At 38.9% G+C, this 24,135-nt stretch overlaps 1 protein-coding gene and 1 long non-coding RNA gene across 7 annotated transcripts in view; one reads left to right on the top strand and one right to left on the bottom strand.

Moving 5' to 3' along the window:
- LOC309477284 overlaps nucleotides 1-24,135 on the top strand; it is a 347,071-nt gene that overhangs the window by 33,275 nt on the left and 289,661 nt on the right. The window lies entirely within an intron of this gene.
- unc5da (unc-5 netrin receptor Da) overlaps nucleotides 1-24,135 on the bottom strand; it is a 225,137-nt gene that overhangs the window by 23,151 nt on the left and 177,851 nt on the right. For 5 of the 6 annotated variants that reach the window (XM_082140471.1, XM_082140474.1, XM_082140473.1 and 2 more), the window contains 6 exons: nucleotides 22,106-22,273; nucleotides 19,089-19,253; nucleotides 17,376-17,411; nucleotides 15,594-15,782; nucleotides 6,849-7,253; nucleotides 4,009-4,093 (listed from right to left, as the gene is read on the bottom strand). In XM_082140471.1, coding sequence (XP_081996597.1) covers nucleotides 4,009-4,093; nucleotides 6,849-7,253; nucleotides 15,594-15,782; nucleotides 17,376-17,411; nucleotides 19,089-19,253; nucleotides 22,106-22,273 — 1,048 coding nt within the window. The remainder of the gene's footprint in view (nucleotides 1-4,008; nucleotides 4,094-6,848; nucleotides 7,254-15,593; nucleotides 15,783-17,375; nucleotides 17,412-19,088; nucleotides 19,254-22,105; nucleotides 22,274-24,135) is intronic. The other variant, XM_082140472.1, reaches the window with a different exon arrangement.

Genomic DNA, 24,135 nt, shown 5'->3' with positions numbered 1-24,135 from the left:
ACCACCTCAACAAGCGTCTTCATTGCATTTTGTGCCACATGCATTATGGCCTGATCAATATGAACAATTATCCCTTTTTAGATCACAGTGTCTAAGAGAAGGGAAGTATTTGACTATAAAACCCTGTTCACACTTACAGGAATTTTGACATGGGAGGTCATCAGGCAGTAACACTTTATTTTGATGGTCCACTCAAGTAACTTTGCAACAACTGTCAACTAGCAGTCATTGGAGTATTAGTAGACTGTCTGCTTAATATCTGCTAACACTTCATTTTCATTGTCCTCCAACAGACTATAAGTATCTTTGCAGTTACAGTACAGGTCAACTTATTCTACTAACAGCCTAGTTGACATGTAGTTGCAAAGTTACTTATAGAATGTCGAAAGTAGACCATGGAAAAAATGTGTAACCCATCAGGCTGTATTGCTGGTCGCTTGAAGGCATTCATACAGCAAGATGCCCCAATGTAATTTATAATGGTAAACTTTTGAAAATATTGCTGCTCATTCCATTCTGACAAGGAATGTGTTTCCTTGCAGCTAAAAAACAATCATTCTGAAGGAGAATATTTTTATGAAAATTTCAGCAAGCATATAATACAGTATATCGTATCATCAAAGTTGAACAGTCAATGATTAAGTGCATTAATTGCCGTACACTACCTATCAAATATTGTGGAATAATTGAAATGTAAGAAGTAAGAAGTTTTAAAATGCCATTTATTTCCAGCAGCCATTACTTTAGTGTCTCATGGCCCAACAGAAATCATTCTAATATGCAGAATTGTTGCTCAGTAATTAATTATTGTTGGGGCACAATTATTAATAACGGTTCTTATTATCAATGTTGAAAACAGTTTAATACGTTTTCTTCAGGATTCTTTGATGAATAGAATTTTCAAAAGAACAGCATTTATATGAAATAGAAAACTTTTGTAACATTATTGTCTTTACCATCACTTTTTGATACATTTAGTACATCTTTGCAGAATTGAAGCATTCATTTATCTCTAAAGTGAATAATCTCTCTCTCTTTAAAAAAAACAAAAAAACTTTTGTTATGGTTTCCACAAAAATATTAAGCAACAAAAAATGATTTTATTGTTACAATTTTTTCCCTCTATGTGGACTTTTCAATCATGTCTACACTAAACAGTAAGTCAGCTGTTTATTTGCATACAATTTTAATGCTGTCAAAGCCTACTGTTGCCAATTTCTTTGTTGCGGTAAATTCTTGTCAGTGTAACAGCCATTAAATAGTGCAGTCTAGCCCTGTCAAAAGTGACTGCTAGCTAGCATGCATAAGGTTCCAGCCATTATTCATTTCCCATGGTTCATCAAACGTAAGGAGCCGGAGATGCAGCGCTAATAACAAGGAGATACATCACCTATTGATTTACAAATTTAATATCCGCCAGGATAAAAAACACACACACACAAAAAAAAAACAAGTCTGCTTTCATTAACACAGTCTGAATCCTTTCCTAGTAATACAAAATGTTCCGTGTGATGTCCAGGTGACTCCACAGGGAAGGGTACAGAAGAGCTTTAAGCTCTGCAAATAACTCAGAGGTCTGAGCAAACTCAATCCTATCACTGTGAACAAATAAAAAGAGTCTCTGATTGATCCTTTTTCATGACTCTGCTCTCTATAGCCGCTGTTATGAGGACTCTGGAGATCGTGCGGCTAAATTTAGGAGGTTCTGCAGATTGATTTCTGCCTCTCTCTTCTTCTAAACCCCCTCCGTCCACTTTCTGTAGATGCTTTGTGGTCAGATTGCAGTGTTGTGGATTGAATTTCTCCCTGCCACTCACCACAACTGTCAAAAGATAGGCTTTGACTGACAGTTGGGCTGAGCAGCTAGCATTTGACTGACGGATAGCTGCGCGGCGGTGGTGTTGGCGCGTCGGACGGGAGACGGGGAAGCAAACAGCTCTGAGCTTATCGGACGCTAGCAGGTACCTTCATCTGCGAACTTGCTGAGATTGAGGTTTTCATCTTTGAGCTCTGAAGAGTCTCTGAACACTCATGACCTTTGATCTCTATCAATCCCAGCAAGCCTACGACTGCGACCGAGGATTGGGAGCGAAGAGAAAGTGTCTTCTGTCTGAGTCGAGGTGACATTATAGTGAGTTGTACAACTTTAGTTTGAAATCCTTGGTCGTTGAAGTTTGCTTATAATGTTTGGAGGGTTAATCCCAGAGTTAAGCAGCTCAACAGAACAAAGCAAGTGGCATTCTGGGAGATTTCCTCACTGGAAATACAAGCTGCGTTACGTTTTAAAGCATCCCTACACAGTGTTCACATCTCCCTAAACACTCGGCAGGGGATAGCTGTAGAAGTTCACTGTACTTGACAAAATGTGAAACAGCTTGCAAACACAGATTAGAAGTTTGAGATATGAAAACATAATATACTTGTGTAAATAATTCTAATATAAATTATCATCCTTTCATTTGCAATGGAACACTCAACAACTGTTTGTTTCCTTTGAAAAAAAAACAAAACAGAGTTTTTACTTAATGTTAAAAGTGTGATTTCTATACATGGAAATGTCATGTAAACTAATAAAATCGTAAAAGCTTTTTCTAATTAATATACATGTGACTAGCTCTAAAATATCAGGTAGAAATTGTGAATTTCTTAAAAACATTATCCTCAATCTTTATTCTGTAAATCATGAACAACCGAAAGAGCCATGTAAATGAATGAATTAAAAACAGTGGGTTCTCTGAAGAAAATTCAGTTCAAAAAGGTCTGTAATCCGAAAAATAAAATCATTTCAATTGTAATTATAATGCCCAGTGTTCAAAATAAACAAGATTAAAATAGCCAGGGGGCTTCCTAATGTTATTGTGAACAATGGGTGGCCTTGGAGTCAAAAAGGTGGAGAAGCATTGATTTATCATGCTTACACCGTAGTGTGATGTCTACAGTGCTGGTCTCAGGTCGAGTACAGTGCCATTGTTTCAGTCACCATCTTTTTTCCCCTTGTTGTGACAGGATGGCACAGCTGGAAGATAACCTGCTGAACTTGGATGTGTTTAACCACTCTCGCACACAGGCCCAGCATACTAACGCTATGAAAGTACACCTTTTTATGCACCTTCAATACACAGGCCTGCTGCAGTAACTACAGCTAAGGGAGCGAGACTGAAGGTAAGAAAGGAAAATTGAGGTACAGAGATGGGAATAAAAAGAAAAATGCCCTACTGATAACATCAGCATGTTGTGTTTTGGATGCTGGGGAGCATATTCACGTCGTTGATAACAAAACAGCGCAAAAAAGTGGATGGAAACTTGGCTAGTGCCACTTTCTATTAGAATTACAACATCAATTTCTACTATAAAGCAGCTGTCTAGTGTGCTCATGTTTTTACTCATGTCTGACCTTGACGAACTGAACAGAAGAAATGAACCAGAGAAGATTTCCACATCAAAAAAGGCGGAGCCTCAGAGCACACCTACCTATTACCTCATCGGCACGGACCAATGGTAGTTTGAAGTTGTTCACCAGCCAGTGCAAACTTTTCCTGGAAAGTTTACTCTGAAGTTCAAACAAAGTTCCAAAGTTCGAACTCCAGAAACAATCTCCAAACGGACTTCGTTTTGGCCTGGTTTTGTTCAAAATGATGTCACAACAGTTTGTTCTTTGATTTTGTTTGAAGCATATTGGGGCCTTTACAGTCATTGGTTTGGGTAAAATAATTAGTTTTTAATAATTTTATTGATACCTTTCAGTATTAAATGATTAATAAGGATTTAGCTGCCATCTTGGGTGTATTTCACTAAGTTTGTTGCAAATCTCCACAAATAGTCTTAGAATTTGGCAAAAATTAGTTGTCTTACAAGACAGCATAATTAAGTTGGATAAGTCTCAGCATCGGGCCTATTATGCTTCAAAATTATCTTTCCGTATAGGCAGTTTTCTAGGTTTTGGAACAAAGCACAAGAGCGAGTTGAATACAGTCTTGATTTTGTGTGTCAGTATCCTGGATATATTACCTGGAGACCTGCTGGGTAATGCTCATGTACAGTTCCCAGGTTGTGTCCTCTTCAATCGCACCATGAGGCACCAGCAAACTCACACCTAGCAAAAGAGAGCAAAACACACACACACACACACACACACACACACACACACACACACACACACACACACACACACACACACACACACACACACACACACACACACACACACACACACACACACACACACACACACACACACACACACACACACACACACACACACACACACACACACACACACACACACACACAACCAAACAATTTATAAGATCCAACAGCATGATGGAATGGGACTTGGATGCTAAACTAGAACAAAGTTCCTCTTTTGGAAACACCCTTAATTTCCCAGAAGCCCTTTCAGTTGGATGAATAGTTTGATGCAAGCCTGGAATCGTGAAACAGCAGAACATTTGTCTTGTGGGACTCGTGCATGACAACATGTCGTCTTAAAAATCAATTCAAAACCTCCCTTACGAGAGACTGTGTACAACACACACGAGCACACACCTTGTGAAGTGACAAGGTGCCTGTAGAGTTGTTAGAGTCACTATTCGGCTGTAAAGGTCTTAAAAAGGCTGAGCGAGAACTCCAGCACACTTCAACAGATGCGCTAGCCTCTAACCTTTCTCGCACACTTTCTGCCAGCCTGTCAAGACTCTTTATAGCATGTGACAGGATCAGAGGTGGAAAAGAGCTAGGGAGTGTAAAGAAGGAAGAGAGAGAGAGAGAAAGAGAGAGGGAGAGAGAGAGAGAGAGAGAGAGAGAGAGAGAGAGAGAGAGAGAGAGAGAGAGAGAGAGAGAGAGAGAGAGAGAGAGAGAGAGAGAGAGAGAGAGAGAGAGAGAGAGAGAGAGAGAGAGAGAGAGAGAGAGAGAGAGAGAGAGAAAGAGATGGACCCTAGAGACTCCTAAATCAATGCCGCCCTGCTGGTCTCTCTGTCAGTCGCCCGCTCTCTCAGCCGCTGGGTGCTGTGTGCACAGCCTCTCTAACACACAGCACAGTCACTGGATATACTGTGTGTGAGAGAGAAAGACAAGAAAGGAAAGCTGGAGAGAGAATAAAGAAGAGACTGGTGCGTGTGCATACTAGTTTGTCTCTCCATAGACTTACAAAGATTTGGCCATGAACCAGCCACTTAGACAGGACATGTAAACATAGGGTTGCCAACTTCAGAAAAGAAAAATGCGGCACAATAGTGGTTCTTTACAGGAAAATAGGGACATTCAAAATATTTGTACTGTAGGCCTATATGTCATTTCAGGTTTGTATGTGTTTACAATTTTCTCAGATATAAACACATTTGTTTTGCTTAACCTATTTATGTACAATTTAATTCTAAAACAAATTTTAAGGTCACACAACATTTTTAAAATAGTTCAAAATAATAGCATTTATCTGAAATAGAAAGCTTTTGAAATATTATAGCCTGCACTACATTTTAAAGAAATGAAAGAAGGTAATAGCATACTTTTCCCTCAGGAAGATCTCATTTTTTCTTGCATGGCTGGATGTTGGACTCATGAACAATAATCACGTTGTTTGAATTCACCAAAACTGATTTGCCGAAATCAAACCCGGCCGGACAGTGAAAGGGATTTGCCGTTAGCGCGAGTCCAGAAACTCCGGATCGAACCGGGAGCGACCAGACAGCAGCGGATTCTGTTCGCAGATCAAACAATAATTTGTCCCAAAAGAATAATTAATTCTCAATTTAGACTCAGAGTTTGTTATTCGTACGGTCTGATGCGCGTGAGTGTGGGCTGTGATTGGATGATGTGGTGTCGTGATCATTCTCAAGTGTCGTGTTGTGCTTATCATCCTTTCATTTGCAGTCAGTGGTCAGATCAGTGTAGCAGTCTATTTAATCAGGACAAGGGAGGTCCCGTACGGGACAAATAAATTAGACCCAAAATACGGGACGTCCCGGCTAATTCGGGACAGTTGGCAACCCTATGTAAACAGCCCATTATGTGTTATTCATTTTTATTTTTATGAACTACCATTTAATAGTTTGGGATCAGTAAGAATTTTTTTTAAAGAAATGATTAATTTTTATTCTTCACATTAACTATCAACAGTGATGCTAAAGAATTGTATATGGTTATAAGAATGTTTTTATAAAAAAATTGCATTTTCAGCTGTGATGATGACAAGAAAATGTTTCTTGAGCAACATATCAGCATATTAGAATGATTTCTGAAGATTCATGAGACACTGAAGACTGGAGTAATGATGCTGAAAATTCAGCTTTGCCATGACAGGAATAAATTACATTTTAAATATATATTACAACAGATGAGTTATTTTAAACTGTAAAAAAAAATATCAATATTGATCAAATACATGCAGCCTTGTTGAGCATAACATACATTTTTACTGACCCCAAACTTCTGAATGGTAGTCTATAATATTTTAACTGGACCATTATCAATTTATGGACCATGATGGAAGCAAACTTTACTCACAGAATGCTCTAATTTACCCCAGAACTGTAAAAAATGGGAATAAACTAAAAAAAATATATATATATATATATAATTTGAATTCCACCAATTCAAAATTCTAATTTCAAATTTACAGTTTTAAACAAACAATTCAATTCAAATTCTACCTGATTTGAAAGCTAGTTCTAAATTTCTAATATTCATCAGATATCCTGTGAGTGGGCTGTGGACTGAAACTGGCCTCTTGCTTATTCAACTGCAGTTGTTTGTGTGTTTTTTCCTTCATGTAGTGTGTTTGAATCTCTCTTGCTTCTTCTTTAATCTTTCTACGACATGCATTAAACACAAGTGCAAAAACATTTACACACCTGCGTTGGGCACCACCAGTCGTCCTCCGCCGTGCCCGAACACCCCACTGGTCCTGAGCGGCCGCTTGCCAGTCGTCATACTAGAGACCAGCGTTGGCTGAACAGGGGTCAGCTGATTCTTCCCCCTCCCACCCAGCGTGCCCCCTCCACCTCCTATCTCCTGCACCACGCCACGAGGAAACGTTTGGGAAGGGGCTTTTGCATGATACTCCGCCCTCTCGGACACACCAAGAGACACCATGAAGGAGCTATGAACTTTGACCTTGAGGTCAGGGAGGGGGTCAAAGAGTGCAGGTTCAGGGATGAGCTCCTTCTCCATGGAGTCAGGGAAACAGATGGGGCTGGTGTAGGTCCGTGACATGGTCAGGTCTGGCTGCATGGACGAGTTCATTAACAGAGGGTTTCCTGGAACACAAAGTATGGTAGACTGCTAAATGACATGATGATCATTTGTTTCGACTGGATCTTTTAAGCTAAATATACATTCAAATGCAATTCAAACACAGAATGACTTGAGTACACATCTTCTGATTAACATGTCAATCTGTGAAATAAAATTCATTTTGAGTCTCATTAAAAGGCTGAAAAAAAGGGGGGGGGGGGGGGGGAAATCACAGTCAATCAAAGTCATAGTATTTTATTTTATTATATATATAAGCTGTTGTAAAATATGATTAATATTAATAAAGAAAACCATGATTCAAAAATATTATATTTGTAAAAATAATAACTAATTAGTTAACTTATAAATAACTCACCCTTATATGAACTTATAATTCATGCTTCAAAACCTGGTTATTGTGTCAGTAAATTGGCCAATGCCACCCAAATAACAAGTGTTTTTGTAATTTGTGTGAGTCACTCTGGTCAAAATATTTTTTCACCGGGAAAATAATTTTTTGTTGATAATGATACCTTTCTATACTATTGTGGCGTCTGGACGAAATCACAATGACTTATTCAGTTCGAAGCCTCAGAAAGCTTTTAACCTTTTGGGCTTTTTTCATGTAAATCATAGGCCTAGCGCCGATGAGTCTGGATCAAATTGCCCCATTGTCACTTTAGTGGGCTGGCAGAGGCTAAACAGAAACACCTCCAAACTCCTTCATCAGCTTCAAAAAGATCTTAATCAACTCAACTTCCCTCCCATGGCAGGCACGAAAGGCCATGTGGCATGGACGGACATTTGAGAGACGTATCAATATACATACACAAACATTCTTTCCTTTTAACTAAAAATATAAGTAATTCCAGAATGTATATGATATATTCCTGTGTGTATGTATGTTCCCCACCTTATATTAGCCTAGTTATGACTTTTTAGTTGTGTTAGTTGAACTCTAAGTGCTTATATCCAAGTGTAAGAATCTCTACTTTTGTATCCTTCAACCATACCTTTCTTGGTACCGAATTAAACCTCTCGGTTTGCCTTAGCTAACTATGTAGCAGGTTACGATAAAATTGTTTTTACTATTTTTACCATCCTTTGGAGTAAAAATGACCAATTCTGACACCATCATAAAACATGCAAACAGGCTCTATGCACGATCGCTTCCGCGTTTTGTCTCAGCCCGCCCAGTTACATGGGTCGGAAGCCGTTTTTGCATTCGGTGGAGATAATGGTAAATTACACTCGCTGTTTACAAGGACTTCCAGCGGTTAACGTGAAAGATGTTAACAATATTGCGAGGCAGTTAGCTGTCACACAAGTAAGAAAGAGAAGGGCTTTAAATTATATATTTCAAACTACATCGACAACTTTGAGGGTGAGTATTCTCTCATATCATGCGAAATCCGACTAGCGTTTTAAGTTTTGCCGCTAGTACACTTCGTAGCACACTAGTAGCAGTACTGATGTCTCAGTGAATTCGATTTTTATATAAATACAGAAATTTAATAAAGTTATCAAACCCAGTAAACAATTACCGTCTTTCAACGTTGACATATGGTTGAAAATAAGTCGGTCCGCCTTGGACTGGTTTACGACGTGATTTCAACTAAGTAGTTTCGGCCGGACTGTTTGACTACGTGTTTTCAACTGATCATCTAAGATACCACATGTTTTCAACTTATAATCTAAGACAGGATAAATCTGTTATACATGCTAAAATAACAGAGAAAAACAACCAAACCATGTTCATTATTATTTCAAATAAATTTAAAGAGTTTTACATGTTCCATCAAGATGTTGATTCAACTTTTTGCTAGCTGGGAACAGTTTGCACTGCATACATTTTTTATTAAATATAGATTAATCCTTAAAGCTACAAAAGTTATTTAGTCAAGAGCAGTGAGTAAAAAAAAAACACGCGTCTTCCTGTGCGTCGTGTGCGTGTTACATAGACAGGATATTCACAGGCTGCGCGTTCTCTTTTGTCTTGAATGGTTTAAAAGCATTTGCATGAATAAGAGCGTGATCATATAACGTAACGCTAGCCAAAGGATGAACGGATGTTGCGTTAATTGAGTTAAGTATTTTTAACATGTTAAACTATAAAAAATTAATCGCATGCATTAACGCGTTAACGTTGACAGCACTACGTCAACACACACACACACACACACACACACACACACACACACACACACACACACTCTATATTTAGCAAGAGACACAGTATAAGGGGACAGATGCTTTTAGTGCTTTCCAGATGGTGGGCGGCATCAACCAGCAGGGTCTCACTGGATCATGGTAACCAGCCAAACCTTGATGTGTAGCCCTTATAAAACTCTTAGCGTAAAATTATGATTGAACTGAATGTCTCCAGTTTTCAAACTGAACTATCAAGACAAACGCAACAACAATCTTTCGATTATTAGAACCAGCTGTTACATCAGTGTGAAGTGATCCCACTTGTTTCATTATGAGCTCTGCTGAGAGCGTTGACAGATCACGAATACGCATCACACTCACACAGATACCTCTCAATCTGTTTTATTCATCGAAAAGCAATGGCTGAACGAGAGCACTTCCCTAAGAGAGGTGGCGAAAAGAGGTGTGAGAGGGACTCATTTTCTCTTTCACAGATTGGACTGAGGCCCGGGAGGATAGACTGCAGCTTGCACTTGAAACCTCTCCTTTGGCAGATCTATTCAAAATCTAAATGTGTGTGAGATGTCACGCAAGGCAAAAGGTTCTGAGCTCCATGACAACAGTTGTCTTGCTTGATACGAGTGTCTATCAAAGTCGTTCGTTGCTGTACGTGTATTGTCAGCGCTGCCAAATATCTGTCGCCAAGGCAACATGGTTATTGCAATGATATTGCAACAGTTTTGTGGAGTCGTAAATGCATAAGCGAATGAGTCAAGATTTTCATAGTGATAAGATCTCTGGGGCAAATATTTCAGATGTATTTAAAGTAACTGCATCAACTAGCACATTTAATCCAGTAAATCCAACTATCCATGGATCCATCCATCCATCATTATTGCTTTTCAGAAAGTCAGTCATGGCTACTGTTATGTCACCTTATTAATATTCATGAGCCAGACTGATATGGTTTATAATGTATCTTTCCCCACTTTTTGGATCATTCCTAAGCGCCCTGCATCCATCTATCATCTATCCCTTTTTCCATTAATCCATCCATCATTTCGTTGATGTTTTTTAAGCATTTGAAGGGTATACTGTGGCGTCTATCACCTCCCTGTGTTTAGCTCCTCAATGAGCACTTTGAAACTTCCTGTCGAGACATCTGGTGATACGCGTGTGTTTTTGTGTGTCTGTAGTGATGGTGGTGTTTAGTGGGCCGAGGAGAGTGATAGCACTGCGAACAGGCCCTATTACTGAACAGACAAGCAAGAGAGAACTAGTGCTCTGCTCTCTGCACCCCTCCATCAACATCAATCTCTTTTTCTGGGGGCGTCAGATGGGCCAAAGAAGCGGAGAAGAGCGACATGGAAAGTAAATCAACTTACACCCTCTAGCTCTGGTTCAGCGCAGAGCAAGGAGACAAGAAACAGAGTAAAGTGAGAGAATGTTCTACAAGAAGTTTGTAAGGGGGGGGGGGGATCATCTTTTTGGCAAGGCATCAATCTTTTTTCTCACTCAGGTAAATGGAAAACAAAGGGTACAAAATATGGTCTGAAACTCAAAACTTAATTTTTTTTAGTAAATGGTCAGTGAAAGGAGGTGCTTAAAGGGATAGTTCACCCAAAAAAAGAAAATTTTGTCATAATTTACTCACACTCAAGTTGTTCCAAACCTGTATGAACACAAAAGAAGATATTTTGAAGAATATGGGCAACCAAACAGTTGATGGGCCCCATACACTTCCATAGTGTGGGGGGAAAAAATACTACGGAACTCAATGGGGAATTTCTTTCATACAGGTTTGGAACAACTTGAGGGTGAGTAAACGATGAAAGAATTTTTGGGAGAACTATCATATAAAAAATGTATTATCAATTTTACAAGAGGTTTAAATAACTAAATAATATATGTGCTTCTTTATGGTCTATGCATTTTTGTATTTATTTTAATAAATACGCTATTTTTGTAATCCTGTTTCCAAAATTTGCGTCAGGTCTAATACTCCAAACTGCAATTTATGTCATTTCAGAATTTGCCAGCAATAAACAGTACTATAAACAAAAGTCAATATACAAAAAATATACAATGAAAACAATATATTTAAAAAAGAACACAATAAGAAAAGAATTATTAGAAAAAACATCATTATTAAACACGATGATTTTCTGATCATTTTTTTTTTCAAGCACATTTTACCAATTCCAAACCACAATTATCTTAATAACTACAATTCATTTTGTATGAATCATTTATAAGTGATATGTAATTGTTCATGAAGGCTGGAAATGAAAAACGCCTTATTTTCAAGTGTGCATAATTATTAGGCACGTTTTCTTTTACAGATAAAATAAGCAAAAAAGAGATTTAGCTCAGACTGCAAAGTCAAAAATGAGTAAATGCCCATGAGAAGGATGCAATACTAATGCAATACTAGAAATTGCAGTTAAGGCATGACCATTGGAAAGTGAAATAATCATTCGGTCAGCAGGGCCAGACAAAAACAGATGGTGAAGAGGCGCGGGGCCAGAGGGGTGTGCGGGGTACAAAATTGTATTCGCTATTGGCAGTTGCTGATACTGATGTTTTTTTAATTTATTTTTTTACGTTCGCCAGTGTTGTGCCGAATTCCAACCCCCTGCCAAATTATTACCCCCCTAGTTAAAGACAGTACCTGATTGCCTAATCCTAACCCCGCCCCTAATCCTAACCCCTCCCCTAATCCTAACCCCTCCCCACAACTAATCCTAAACCTACCAATGCTAGGTGAAAACATCATATTTGAAGTACGTTTTTAAGGTTTAACATCAGGGTTGTTTGCTCTGAATACATTTTATGAGACGCTGTGTGAGTTAATAAGGCTGCAATAGGCTACCAGTTAATCAAACTAGTGAGATCGGTTCGCAATTTAGCATAACAATCCGTACGCTTACACATGTGTTAGTAATACACGCATACCATGCCGTGTACGTTACAGTATAACGTTACAAATGTTTAGCTGATGTGGGAAACTAGGCTACAGTGTTCAGCGAGTTAACATTTGGCAGTTTGAAATCGATTAGGTGGCTCAGTTAGGCTACTTCAGTTCAGAATAGGGCTAGCAATGATCAAAGTGGTAACTTAGACTTGTAGTTGATTTTAATGTATAGTTATGAATGGAATTTAAAGTACTCTCTCCCTGCCATTGACGAGTTTATGGCTTTCTGTGTTTTCACTGTTATAAGGTATGGGGCACTATTACACATCTCCTGAACGAGTACCTCCAGATCAAAACGCAGGCAAAGAAGCAGAAACAAGCTATATCATAATGCGATCAGTGTCAGTTTTTTTTTTTTTTTTTTTTAAGCAAAGGGTCTGTTCTTTCTTTTGATATATTGCATGTTCATTGTTCAGATATTCATACAACAAAATATTGTTGGGTGCCATGAAATTGTGAAAATGACCAAAAACGCTGGCGGTGACTTAAGATAAAAGTGTTGGTAATTGGATGTCATATTTTTGCACAGGATCAATTAAACAAGAAAAGAAAGAGAGAGATATTGAGTTATTTTTTAAAGAAGAACAAACAGGCAGATTAGGTGCAAACAGCCCCCAGTCCTTGCATCACCACTGGACCCCAGAGCAGATCCCTACCTGAGGCTAGTCTGAGTCAGTGTGGTCACAGACACAGGCAGTCGTCACATACCGAATTCAGGAATTTAAGTTGAGATGATTTTGTCAAATTAAAAGGATTGTTCACCCAAAAATTAACACAAAAAGAAGATATGTTAAAGCATGTTGGTAACCAAAACTGTGTGGTTACCAACATGCTTTAAAATATCTTCTTTTGTGTTCCGCAGAAGAAGGTCATACAGGTTTGGACCTTTAAAATGTTGGTTCATGTATGTTCTTGTTGTTGAAGGCTGTGGCATTTATATTGTGATTATATACTAATGGTTCTTGTGTTATAAATAAGATGTATCAAGAGAGGACACAGATACCTCTGATTACTGTGTGTGTGTGTGTGTGTGTGTGTGTGTGTGTGTGTGTGTGTGTGTGTGTGTGTGTGTGTGTGTGTGTGTGTGTGTGTGTGTGTGTGTGTGTGTGTGTGTGTGTGTGTGTGTGTGTGTGCGTGTGTACCCCCGAAAGTAGCAGTGACCACCCCCTGGCCACCCCGTGTATAAAACTCTAGTTCCGCCACTGGAAAAGAATCCCCTGGCCCTGCTGACCCAATGATCATTTCACTGTCCAATGGTCATGCCTTAACTGCAATTTCCAGTATTGCATTAGTATTGCATCCTTCTCATGGGCAAGGCCGTTTCAAGATATTTGGCGGCCCTAGGCAAAAGAGTGAAGTGAGGTCCCAAGTCCTCCCTCAGGAAAATTTTAAAAATTTTGATGGGATTTCTTGAATTCTGGTGCATTTTAAGAGTCATGAATTACTCTGTAGTACGCTACACAAAGTGTTTAAGAAATTTAAGCAAAGCACCTAATAAAGCAACAAAAAAACAAAGAAAAAAAAAGTGAATAGCCATACGTTTATTGTTATTCTCATAGCATATCATGAAAGTGAAGTGTGGAGGATTCGATATTTACTTTACAGGAAAAGAACTTCACTTCCCATAATGCCACAGACAGTAACGTCATACGCAAAACTACCTGTTGCGTACGGTAGCCTACAAAGTGTTGAGACGTGTTGATGGAGAAGAATAAAAGGACAAACGAGAAGGAAAAAGGGCATTTTTCTCCAGATGGAATAGAAACATCACCAACGGAAATTGATAGCCTGCGTACACCTAAAATGTAACCGGACTTGATAGATTATTTTGTTTGGACCTAACTGCATGGGATGGGAGTCATAGGACCAGCTCATTTTGTTTGGAATTGACAAAGTTTTTACCGGTGACCGCAACCGCGGGCAGACAGCCGTCAAGAGTAAGTTACAACACTTCTCTAGCTTTTGTCTTTATACATGGCAAAAAATCTCATGCGATCGTAATCTGGGCTCTTGCATCAAGAGGATTTGGCTCAAAGGAAGTTTTCGAACGCTGTAGCTACAACAGTGAAGGGGCGAGAAGTTGTCTAGTGTGTATTTTATGCTTAAATTCTGCAAACAGAACAAAGTTATGTATGACTATTAGTTGAACTTTTTCACCCTCTAACAACGCTCACATACCGTTGTGTTTGGTCACTGATGTCAAGGTTTATGTTCGCAGAGATGTGAAAACACGTCAGACAGTTGTATTTGGAGATAATAATGGTTTACTTGCCGCTGTGTCTTTGGCGTTTTTCTTCTTTCTTTCTCTGTCTTTTGGAAAATCCTGAAGGGTATAAGCGCTTCATGATGACATTTTTAAATTTAAATGCCCGCGTAGCGCTGTTACTGACAGCTAGTGGGGGACCTGATGGGGGGTGCGCGACGGTGGATGTCACTTCAACATTACAGTGATTAGGGCACTCATAGTGTTTGTCGTTGCATAGGAGGAATCCCTCTAGTTTGGGGGGCCCCTCTCACGGAGCAGTACTGGAGAGTGATTGCGCTGTCTCACTGTGATGGTTTGTTTACAGTGGTTGATACTGTTTGACGAGGGCAGATACACAACCTAAACGACCGTGCGGCCATCGGGGGCCCCCTTCAGCTGGGGGCCCTAGGCAGCTGCCTACCTTGCCTACCCCATTGCGACGGCTCTGCTCATGGGGACAATATTTTTTGACTTTGCAGTCTGAGCTAAATCTCTTTTTTGGCTTATTTAATCTGTAAAAGAAAATGTGCCTAATAATTATGCACACCTGAATATAAGGCGTTTTTCATTTCCAGCTTTCATGAACAATTATATATCACTTATAAATGATTAAATACAAAATTAATAGTAGTTATTACGATTAATGGTGGTTTGGAATTGGTCAAATGTGGCAAAAAAAAAAAAAAAATCAACGTGCCTAATAATTATGCACGCACTGTATATATATAGCCTATATTTCAGAGAGAAAGAGAAAGAGAAAAATAGTACTGGGGTAAGTAATTATAAAAAAATAAAAAATAAACGTAATTCAAAACTTCTTTAACATTTGAATAGAGTTTGCAGGTTAAACAGTTCAAGCTGAATTAACTGTAGGAAATTGTGGAGAAAATAAAAGAAGAAAGTAATGACAGTTTTTTCATAAATCTACCTTGCAAACACCGTAATTAGTCATAAATAAAGTTGGATCAATTTGCCGTTGTTGTTTTTGCTCACCTTGCCTGGCACTTTTGAAGCTGAAGGACTGAAATCCTCCGGTCAGCGCGGACGAGTCGATGACATCAACACCATACTCGCTCTGATTCCGCCTGTACAGCATTACAGCGATGACCAGCACGACGACGGTAACTACGCCCGCAGCCAGACCAGAGTACAGCGCAACATCGTTAGTGCTCTCCATATCAGCTAGAAGAAGAGAAAATTATTATGAAGAGAAATACAAAATCACAAAACAATGACTGATTCTTTAAAAAGGATTATATAAAGGTATTTGTTTATTTGCTCAGATTTCCGTCAAATAGCTCAGGGATCTCATATTGATGTACACAGATGTGACAAAGCCACAAAACGCAGCTAATAAATTACATAACCGTAAAACACTTTCATCACAGAAGTCTCCCTTTCTCTCTCAGTCTTTCTAACGTTCCCACTTTCCCAGACACCTCCAGCACTAATGAAAGTTCTCTAGCGATTGGCGATTACAATCAACCCTCAACCACACACCTGACTCTCAACATGAATACACACGCAGAGAATCTGTCAAAGCAAAAACTGCAAACCTTCCACAGGGATTTCGTGACAACGCGGCTCATTATATTATCTCATCTGTTGTGATTAGGCCCTATCTGCTGACTCCTTTGTGCTAACAATTCAACCAGGACTCTATGAACAACAGACAGAACAAAGAAAAGCTAGCATGTCGTTCCTGAGCATTCAAAAGCCTCCAGACGGGGTAGGGAACATCAGACAAAGCCTGCGGCTATGAAAACACTAGCCAGAAACATGTGGAGCTGCACTTACAGCAAACAGAGCAGGTTAATTGGGAGCTCTGGAAAACTTTGGCAGGCTAATGAATCTCTTTTGCACTTGTGTTTGTGTATTTGCTCACTTTTACTGCCTTTTCTTTTCCAATCTCCTTTACTCTGTAACCCCCTCGTTCTCTTTCTCTGGAGTTTTCTTTCCTTCACTGAAACAGGAAGTGTGGGCGGGGCATACTAACCAAATCAGTATATTAGAATGATTTCTGAAGGATCATGTGACGCTAAAAACTGGAGTAATGGCTGCTGAAAATTCAGCTTTGCCAACACAGGAATAAATTACATTTCACAATATATTCAAATAGAAAGCAGTTACTGTCAATTGCAATAATATAAGTCTTTCAAAAACATAAAAAAAATATTTTACCAACACTTTTAAATGGTATAGGTTAAGTACCAGGTTAAGTTGACTGAGTTTTGTTTTGCTATGTTATAATCGTGATGGGGACACAGACATTCCTCAAGCGAAAACCTGTCAAAGATGTTTAATCTTCCTGTTACGTCATTGTCGAGTTAATGTGGCACCGTTTCAGTCATTGAGTCAGCACTCTGAAAGCTGGATTTAAAATGTCATAGACTTAACTGGTTTTCCAGGTTGTTTCAAATGGCGTACTGGATGATTCATTGGAAACCTAATTGTCGCGGCATCAACCCAATGTTGAACAATGTCAGTGTGGAAATGAGCTTATGTAAAGGTTGCAATAAGGTTGTTTGTCGAGATTGACTCAGAATGATGATAACAGAAAAAGGGGTTAATTATACAGGCACGATGAACAGAATGACAATATTAAGATGGATGATTGTGATGCAATGTGGCGTTATTACATCATGCTTCATATGCCTGTTAGGATATTCAAAAGTAATGCGATGCATGTAAATGAATTTAAGAGACTAAAGTTTTAAAAAATCAAAGCGAAAAAGAAAAGAAACACAGATGAAAGGTGAAGTGGCAGCGACTCACCTTGCGGGACCTTCACATCATGGAGCAGCTTCCTGTCTGCAGAAACAGACACGTATAACATGCTATGAGACGCACAAATGCTGCAATTTTCAGATGCTCATGCACACACAGGCATGTCTGTAAGTTGCCAATCCAATCCATTGGAGATATAAAAAAGCCTATTTGGTGTGACGTTGCGTGAGCTGATCAAAGTTGCGCCATTGCAGAAAGCGAGAAGAAACCTTTGAAATCCTCCTAGCTCTTACAAAAGAATTATGTAGGAGGTAAATAACACGACACTGAGTCAAACTGTCTAAAAACAGATTTACATACATGTATGATGATCAATGACAGGCATGTAATCTGGAATAACTGTCAAATGTTTTACACAAAATGACCACGTTCACGCAAAAAGAAGTTTACGGATGCATTAGTGTGCATGGTTGTGTGTGTCCGTATTAGGTGTAGGAAATTGGTCTCTGATAGGGATGTCTATCACCGTTGGGCTTTAGACTCATCTGCAGAGGATGGCGAGGTGTACACCCTCCTCCCTCGGGGGACGGAGGCAGGAAAGATTGATTAAAGAACTGTCAGGATGATGAGCGAGGAGGATTAAAACAGAAGATTTCTGCCTCTCCCAAGGAATTACAAAACGGCCTGTCAAGTGCTGCTCGTCTGAGGGTTTGACTGACTGGTTTCATTCAGGCGCTGACAGCCTTCCACAGAGCACTTGTCTCCACTGATCTAAACAAAAGTGAGATGATTTTTTTTTTTATTGCTCTATGCCTGTGTTGCACTGAGGAAGTTGGATGAGCTGTATAACAGAAAATCAGGAGCATATTGAGCCTCTTTAAACATGTTACCACCACCCACAGCGTCATGTGATATACAAAGCATTACACCATCCATGTCTTTTCGTTAATACTTCATGTCAAAATAAAAAGAACAAATGTCTTTTTTTCCTGTTTACCTGTTTTAATAATGTCAGTCTAGGTTGGTCAGGTGGTGATGATGATGATGATGGTAGTGAAAAAGATGAAAGTAGTGAAGACGATGACAATGATGGTGACAATGGAGATGACTGGCAATGATGATGATCAAGGTTGGGCAAGAATTTGAAAGAATAGGAATTTGATTTGAACTGGCAACACCACACAGGAATTATCTTTAAAATATCTATCTATCTATCCATCTATCCATCTATCCATCCATCCATCCATCCATCCATCCATCCATCCATGGGTTATTACCGTTAACTTAAACTAAAATAAAGCTGAAAATAATAATAATAATTATACACACTTAGAATTAATAATATGCACATTAGAAATGTTGCCTTGGCAATAAGTTGAAAATAATAGCTGGGAATAAATAAATAAATAAAACTAACTAAAACAAAAAAACAAAACAAAAAACCTTAATTAGCAATATTAAATAAAAAAACCAGAATAAAATGACAAAAGAACATAACGAAATGACTAAAAAAAGAAAACTACAAAAATATAAAAAAGCCCATTCAAAATATTAAAAACAAATAAAAACTAAAATAACACTATACATATATATATTTGTAAGTTTAAATCTACTCTCCTAATTACATTTAGGATTTAAGAAGCATTTTCAATTCAGTTCTGAATGGCGCACACATTGGTGATGATAGCAGTGATGAAAATGATGGAGATGATAGTAATGATGATGATGATGATAGCAACAATGATGGTCCCGATTACCCACCTTGAATGCAGAGGTCTCCGGTGCAGTTGTCCGTGTCTAGGGCAGCTCCATCACACAGCCTGCCACCATGTTTTGGCTCCGGGTCTGTACACTCTCTAGTGCGTTGCCTCTCACATTCAGAACTACACACAGACCACAAAGTCCACTCGGCCCAGCCACCGTCCACTGTCACACACAAACAAAGATACACATTTTCATAAGAGCACAAAAAAGTTTTAATATGCAGAGTTTGCATTGAATTCATACTTCCTCTCGGAACAAACTTATGTATCTGATACTTTCTCTCAGAATGGTCACTCATTGTGTTTCCTTTTTCTGCAGGTGGTGTTCCTATACTTCCAGGATTCATGGTTTGTCTCTGACAAAAGCAAAAGACAATTTACTTTTGTCTTGTTCCATCAGGCTTTCCCCTTTACCCTAACGACTCTGTGGGCTGCTGGTGTTTCCTCTTCGGCTAATCTAAATGCAAATGCTGTGTTTGTGTGTCTGTTGAGTGGGGTACTGGGATTGAGCTGGGCTGGAGAGCGAGATTAAGTTTTTCTGTGGCAGAGCGACTGGTGCCTTCCTCAGATAACTTTTCCCCCAACATGACTAGTGTTTCTCATGTGATTGGTGCTTCCAATGAAACCATAAATTTAGTCAGCGCAAGAGCTCTTGAGGACCCGGCGACTGATAACTCTCTTCTTCTGCACCTCTCTTTCACTCCATCAGGTTTCTCTTTTCTTCCCCGCTGTCTTTCTCCTTTAATTTGTCTTTCTTGATTCCCTAAACTTCGACTTTCAGAATTTCGGAATCCAGATTTTCTCTTAGCGCCATATCTCTGTCACATACACACGCTCTCTTTCAATTGTCTGTCTTTATGAATTTCTTTCATCCCCATTTATCTGTCTCGCTCCATCTCTCTTGTTCGCTACGAGAAGCACGGTATTTCGCTTTAGACAGTAAACAGGCACCACATTAACAGAACGTAGACACATTTCAAATGTAAAACTCGAGAGGCTTCTGTCACTCAGGTCAATTCGAACGCAGCACATACTGTCAAGTTCCTACTTTATATGCAGACTCCCAGACAGATGGATTAGCTATCAATTTGTTCAGAAAGCATGTTTAATTAACAAGCCATAGCAGTGAGACATATTCACGTCGCCTGACTGAACAGCCTTGAACTTGATTGAACTGAATCTTCTGGCAAAATGCACTTCTGGGTTTTCAAGAACAAAGAGCTGGAGGGAAAAGAGTGCATTTAATGCAGGCAGATTTACAGAAGAGCTAGTGTTGTCAACGTTAATGCGTTAATGCATGCAATACATTTTTTCCAGTTTAATGCGTTTAAAATATCTAATACCATTGTAGGGCTGAGCAAATATGGGCAGAACTCTACTGCCCTAGTACTTCAAAAAGCATTTTAAAGGTATACATGTGAATTAAACGTGGCAAAATGGCCTTCATCATCACAGTATGCTAAAGCCTATCTAGTGCAAGGAATTTCATCAATATGCTGATTGAGGACTGATGGGACACTCCAGGCACAGGATGGTTCTGTCGGGAGAGACAGAGTCATTTGCACCTCAATGACACATCTGCACCATTTGCTTCACGGGACTTATGCTTTCAACTACATACTGTTTATTTACTAGTGTGTTCTAATATGCAACTATGTCATTTTTGGTCTCATCTGACAACCTATAATCTGAAATGAATGGTGGTGAACTTAATAAAATGTACTGTCATGTAACATTGTACTGTCTGTATATTTAAGCATGTAACTTAATAAATAACTTTGCCTACTTTAAAGGCTTTGAGAATCTTACTTTTTATCACTGATTATGTTGAAAGCTAAAGTGATTATAACCTTCGTTATCTAAACGCTCAGGTTAAATCCTACATTTTCCTATCAGTTCTAAGAAAGACCTTTGCCTTTAAAGAATAAGAGGTTAAAGAATAACAAAAACTTTAATGGAGTTAGATTAATTATATTGGAGTCAGATAAATATTTGAATTATACACGTCATCCTTCAACTGCCTTTTGTTCTGATTATTGGTTCAAAATAGCAGTGTAAGCTTCCAGCCGTACATCATTATTTAGTTATTAATTAATCATTATTTAATATCAATATTTAGTCCTTTTTTCTGTCATCCTTTGGCTAGCTTTTTACTTTATGACCAGGCTCTTATTCACACAAATGCTTTTAAACCATTAAGCGCAATAAATTGCCCTGTCTCTGTCTATGTGACACGCACGACGCACAGAAAGAATCGAGTTCTCTTTCGCGCTTGAACGAGCAGTAACAAACACAATTATGCCAAAATGTTATTTTTGCCGAGTATCCTCATAAGAGCAGTCTTAGTTAAATAAAGTCTTCAATGAATGTAAAGAGTTGTAAGAAAATGTGACTCTTATGAAATCCGCGTCATGTGCGGCAGCGGCAGATCTTAATGTGACAGCAGTCTGTCATTAATGTTAATTTAAAGAACAAGGGTAACAGAATATGACTCACTGCTCCTGACTAAAAGAACTTATGTAGCTGATTGAAACTCCATTGATAACTTATGGGTTTATGTGAGGATTGTTTTAAGTTCACTTAAATTAAAAGTTTATATATTCTTTTAAGCCTAATAAATGTAAAAAAAAAAAAACTGATAGCTTTCAATTACACTGTAAAGTTGAATGGCTATAATTAACGTTTAAACATAATAAATTTCATTGAGACATCAGTAGCAGTGTTAGTCTCAGTGATACTGGCCTTCATTCATAAAAAGAATTTTAAATATACTGTATGTTTTCTAAAAGTAATGCCTCATTTATCAGTGAGCAAGTTCAGTAACAATTCAGCAAATGTGAGTGAATCGGCAGACGGATTTAAATCAGTAACAAAAGAACCATTCATAAGGCTAATAAGATTTGTTCAATCTTATGTATAAATTGAGGACAACGCAATGGAAAGATTTGTTTTTGAGATACCTTGGTCTTCCTCTCTCATCATATTCTCATTGGCTACCTGTTCTGTGTTTCTAACCTGGGCAGGGAGAGTTGCAGGTGCTCTTTTGAACAGACATTCCCTCACAGAAAGCCCCTCCATTAAGCGGTGCGGGGTTAGTGCAGGTCCGTGTTCGCTTCTGAACTCCTCTTCCACAGCGGACGTTACACTCGGACCAGTCCGTCCAGGATGACCAGCCTCCATTCACTGTCAAAGAGAGAAATAAGATTAATTAGCATTATCTGTATTGTTTACTGCATTATTTGAAAGGAGTTTCAAACCCACACCACCACAGTGTGCATGAGCATCCCTGTTGGAAGGCAGTTTGCATTGTTTATCCACACTGCATGGTTCATTTGGAGAGTTTCACTTTCCATACAACTTGCAACTAAATAGAACAAACTCAGGAACCAAAATGAAGGATTACTGCACGAGGTAGTTTGGCATGTAGATGCAAAGGGACTTTAACATTTCTAAACGAAGTAAAAACATTTCATGATAAATCGCTCTTACCACTCACATGCCAATGATTACCTATTGTGTGTGAATGGGCTCTTTAAATATGTCTATCAAATGTTTGCGTACAAATATAATCTCAAAATTAAATCGATGCTTTCCAGAAGCACACAATTTTGCAGACTGCTCTGCAATCTATGTATACATGCATGCTATATGGCTAAAACGACACACTGCTCTAAGTAACTCCATCTAATCAACTCAGAAGTGACTTGATCATTTAATTGGTACATGGAAGAGATTGAAACTGGATTATACAGATAGATGCCATTCTGTAATGGCCAAGACTCCATAAACTTGTCTTGGACACGCACTGACAGCCACGCTGAGGACTTAATGAGGAATACAAATGACTAAGATAGATTCTCATGAATTAATGAAGGGGACATAAGAAGGACAGATATATTTAAAAATAACCAATGGTGCTGGTTTCAGTTGAACATAAAAAGGGTTTTATTTTGAACTACTGCTAAACACACTACATTCTGTTTATTGATTTCACAAATGTTTCACTATTGAGGGTACAACACCCTCCAAAAATGAGAGTTACGCCGAATATAACACTTAAGGTGATTTCCCCTTCTCTTAGGCGTCATCTCATTTACACTGCACAACGGACATGATCAAAACCAACAAACAATGCATTCCCTTAAATAAAATCACACAAGTAAATTCTCTTGAGTCTGCTAAGCCTTAGGGACTGCTGGGAGTCATGTTAAATTTCAGATGCTACGCTAGCTGCTAAACGTTAATTGCGGATCAGTCAACTAGCGCTCAATCAGTGCTGCCTGTTTCTGACAGCTTATGTCAAAGCTTTTCAGAGTGTTTAATCAAGCCTCTAAAAACTGCCAGCTTTAGCCCTCATCTGTGACTAACTCCCAGAAGGCACACAGAGGGAGATAGAGAGCGTAATATTACCTTACCATCAAAATATTGAGGATAAAACACCAGGAGACCATGTCAATTAGGCTAATGGAGCCTCAGCCATGGCAATGCTGGCCACACAGGGAGCGTTAGAATCATTAACTCAAAAATTTTGTTGACAAAAATAGATAATCGAAACCATACCGGGCGTCTAAGTGATGGCCTCACGCAGACACAGATCTGGAGAAATGATGAAACGTTGTATTTCTACATTACTTCTCGCTTGATGAATTGAGGATTTAAAAAATGAGGGCGCTGTGTCATGGGTCGTGGCGGGATGGTGATTTATAGGTGATCGTTTTTTGTAAACTGTTAGACTGAAGGTCTGTGTAGGTGACTAAACAGATGCACAGCCCCATTCTGAGGCATGTCAAACTTTCACACATTGTGATACCCAAACTCTTGTAAGATCCAGATGTTTAAGTGAAACTTTTCTGGAACTTGCACTCAAAATCTAGCAGGTTCCTTTATAGCTCTCATTTCCCATGTGTACTGGAGTTTTTCTCTGTTTGTGTCACTCTGCTAGACTGGGTAAACCCAGCCCAATCTGCCGGCGATTTGATTTCGCCCTGCAGCTCCGGCTGGAAACCTGTAAATTTTTCTATCCTGCTTCCGTTACAAATCTGTGG

This window comes from Leuciscus leuciscus, assembly GCF_965113295.1.
Source record: "Leuciscus leuciscus genome assembly, chromosome: 16".
In the NCBI taxonomy this organism is placed as follows: Eukaryota; Metazoa; Chordata; class Actinopteri; order Cypriniformes; family Leuciscidae; genus Leuciscus; species Leuciscus leuciscus.
The sequence above is the reverse complement of the archived record's forward strand: the minus strand, read 5'-3'. Positions and strand labels throughout refer to the sequence as shown.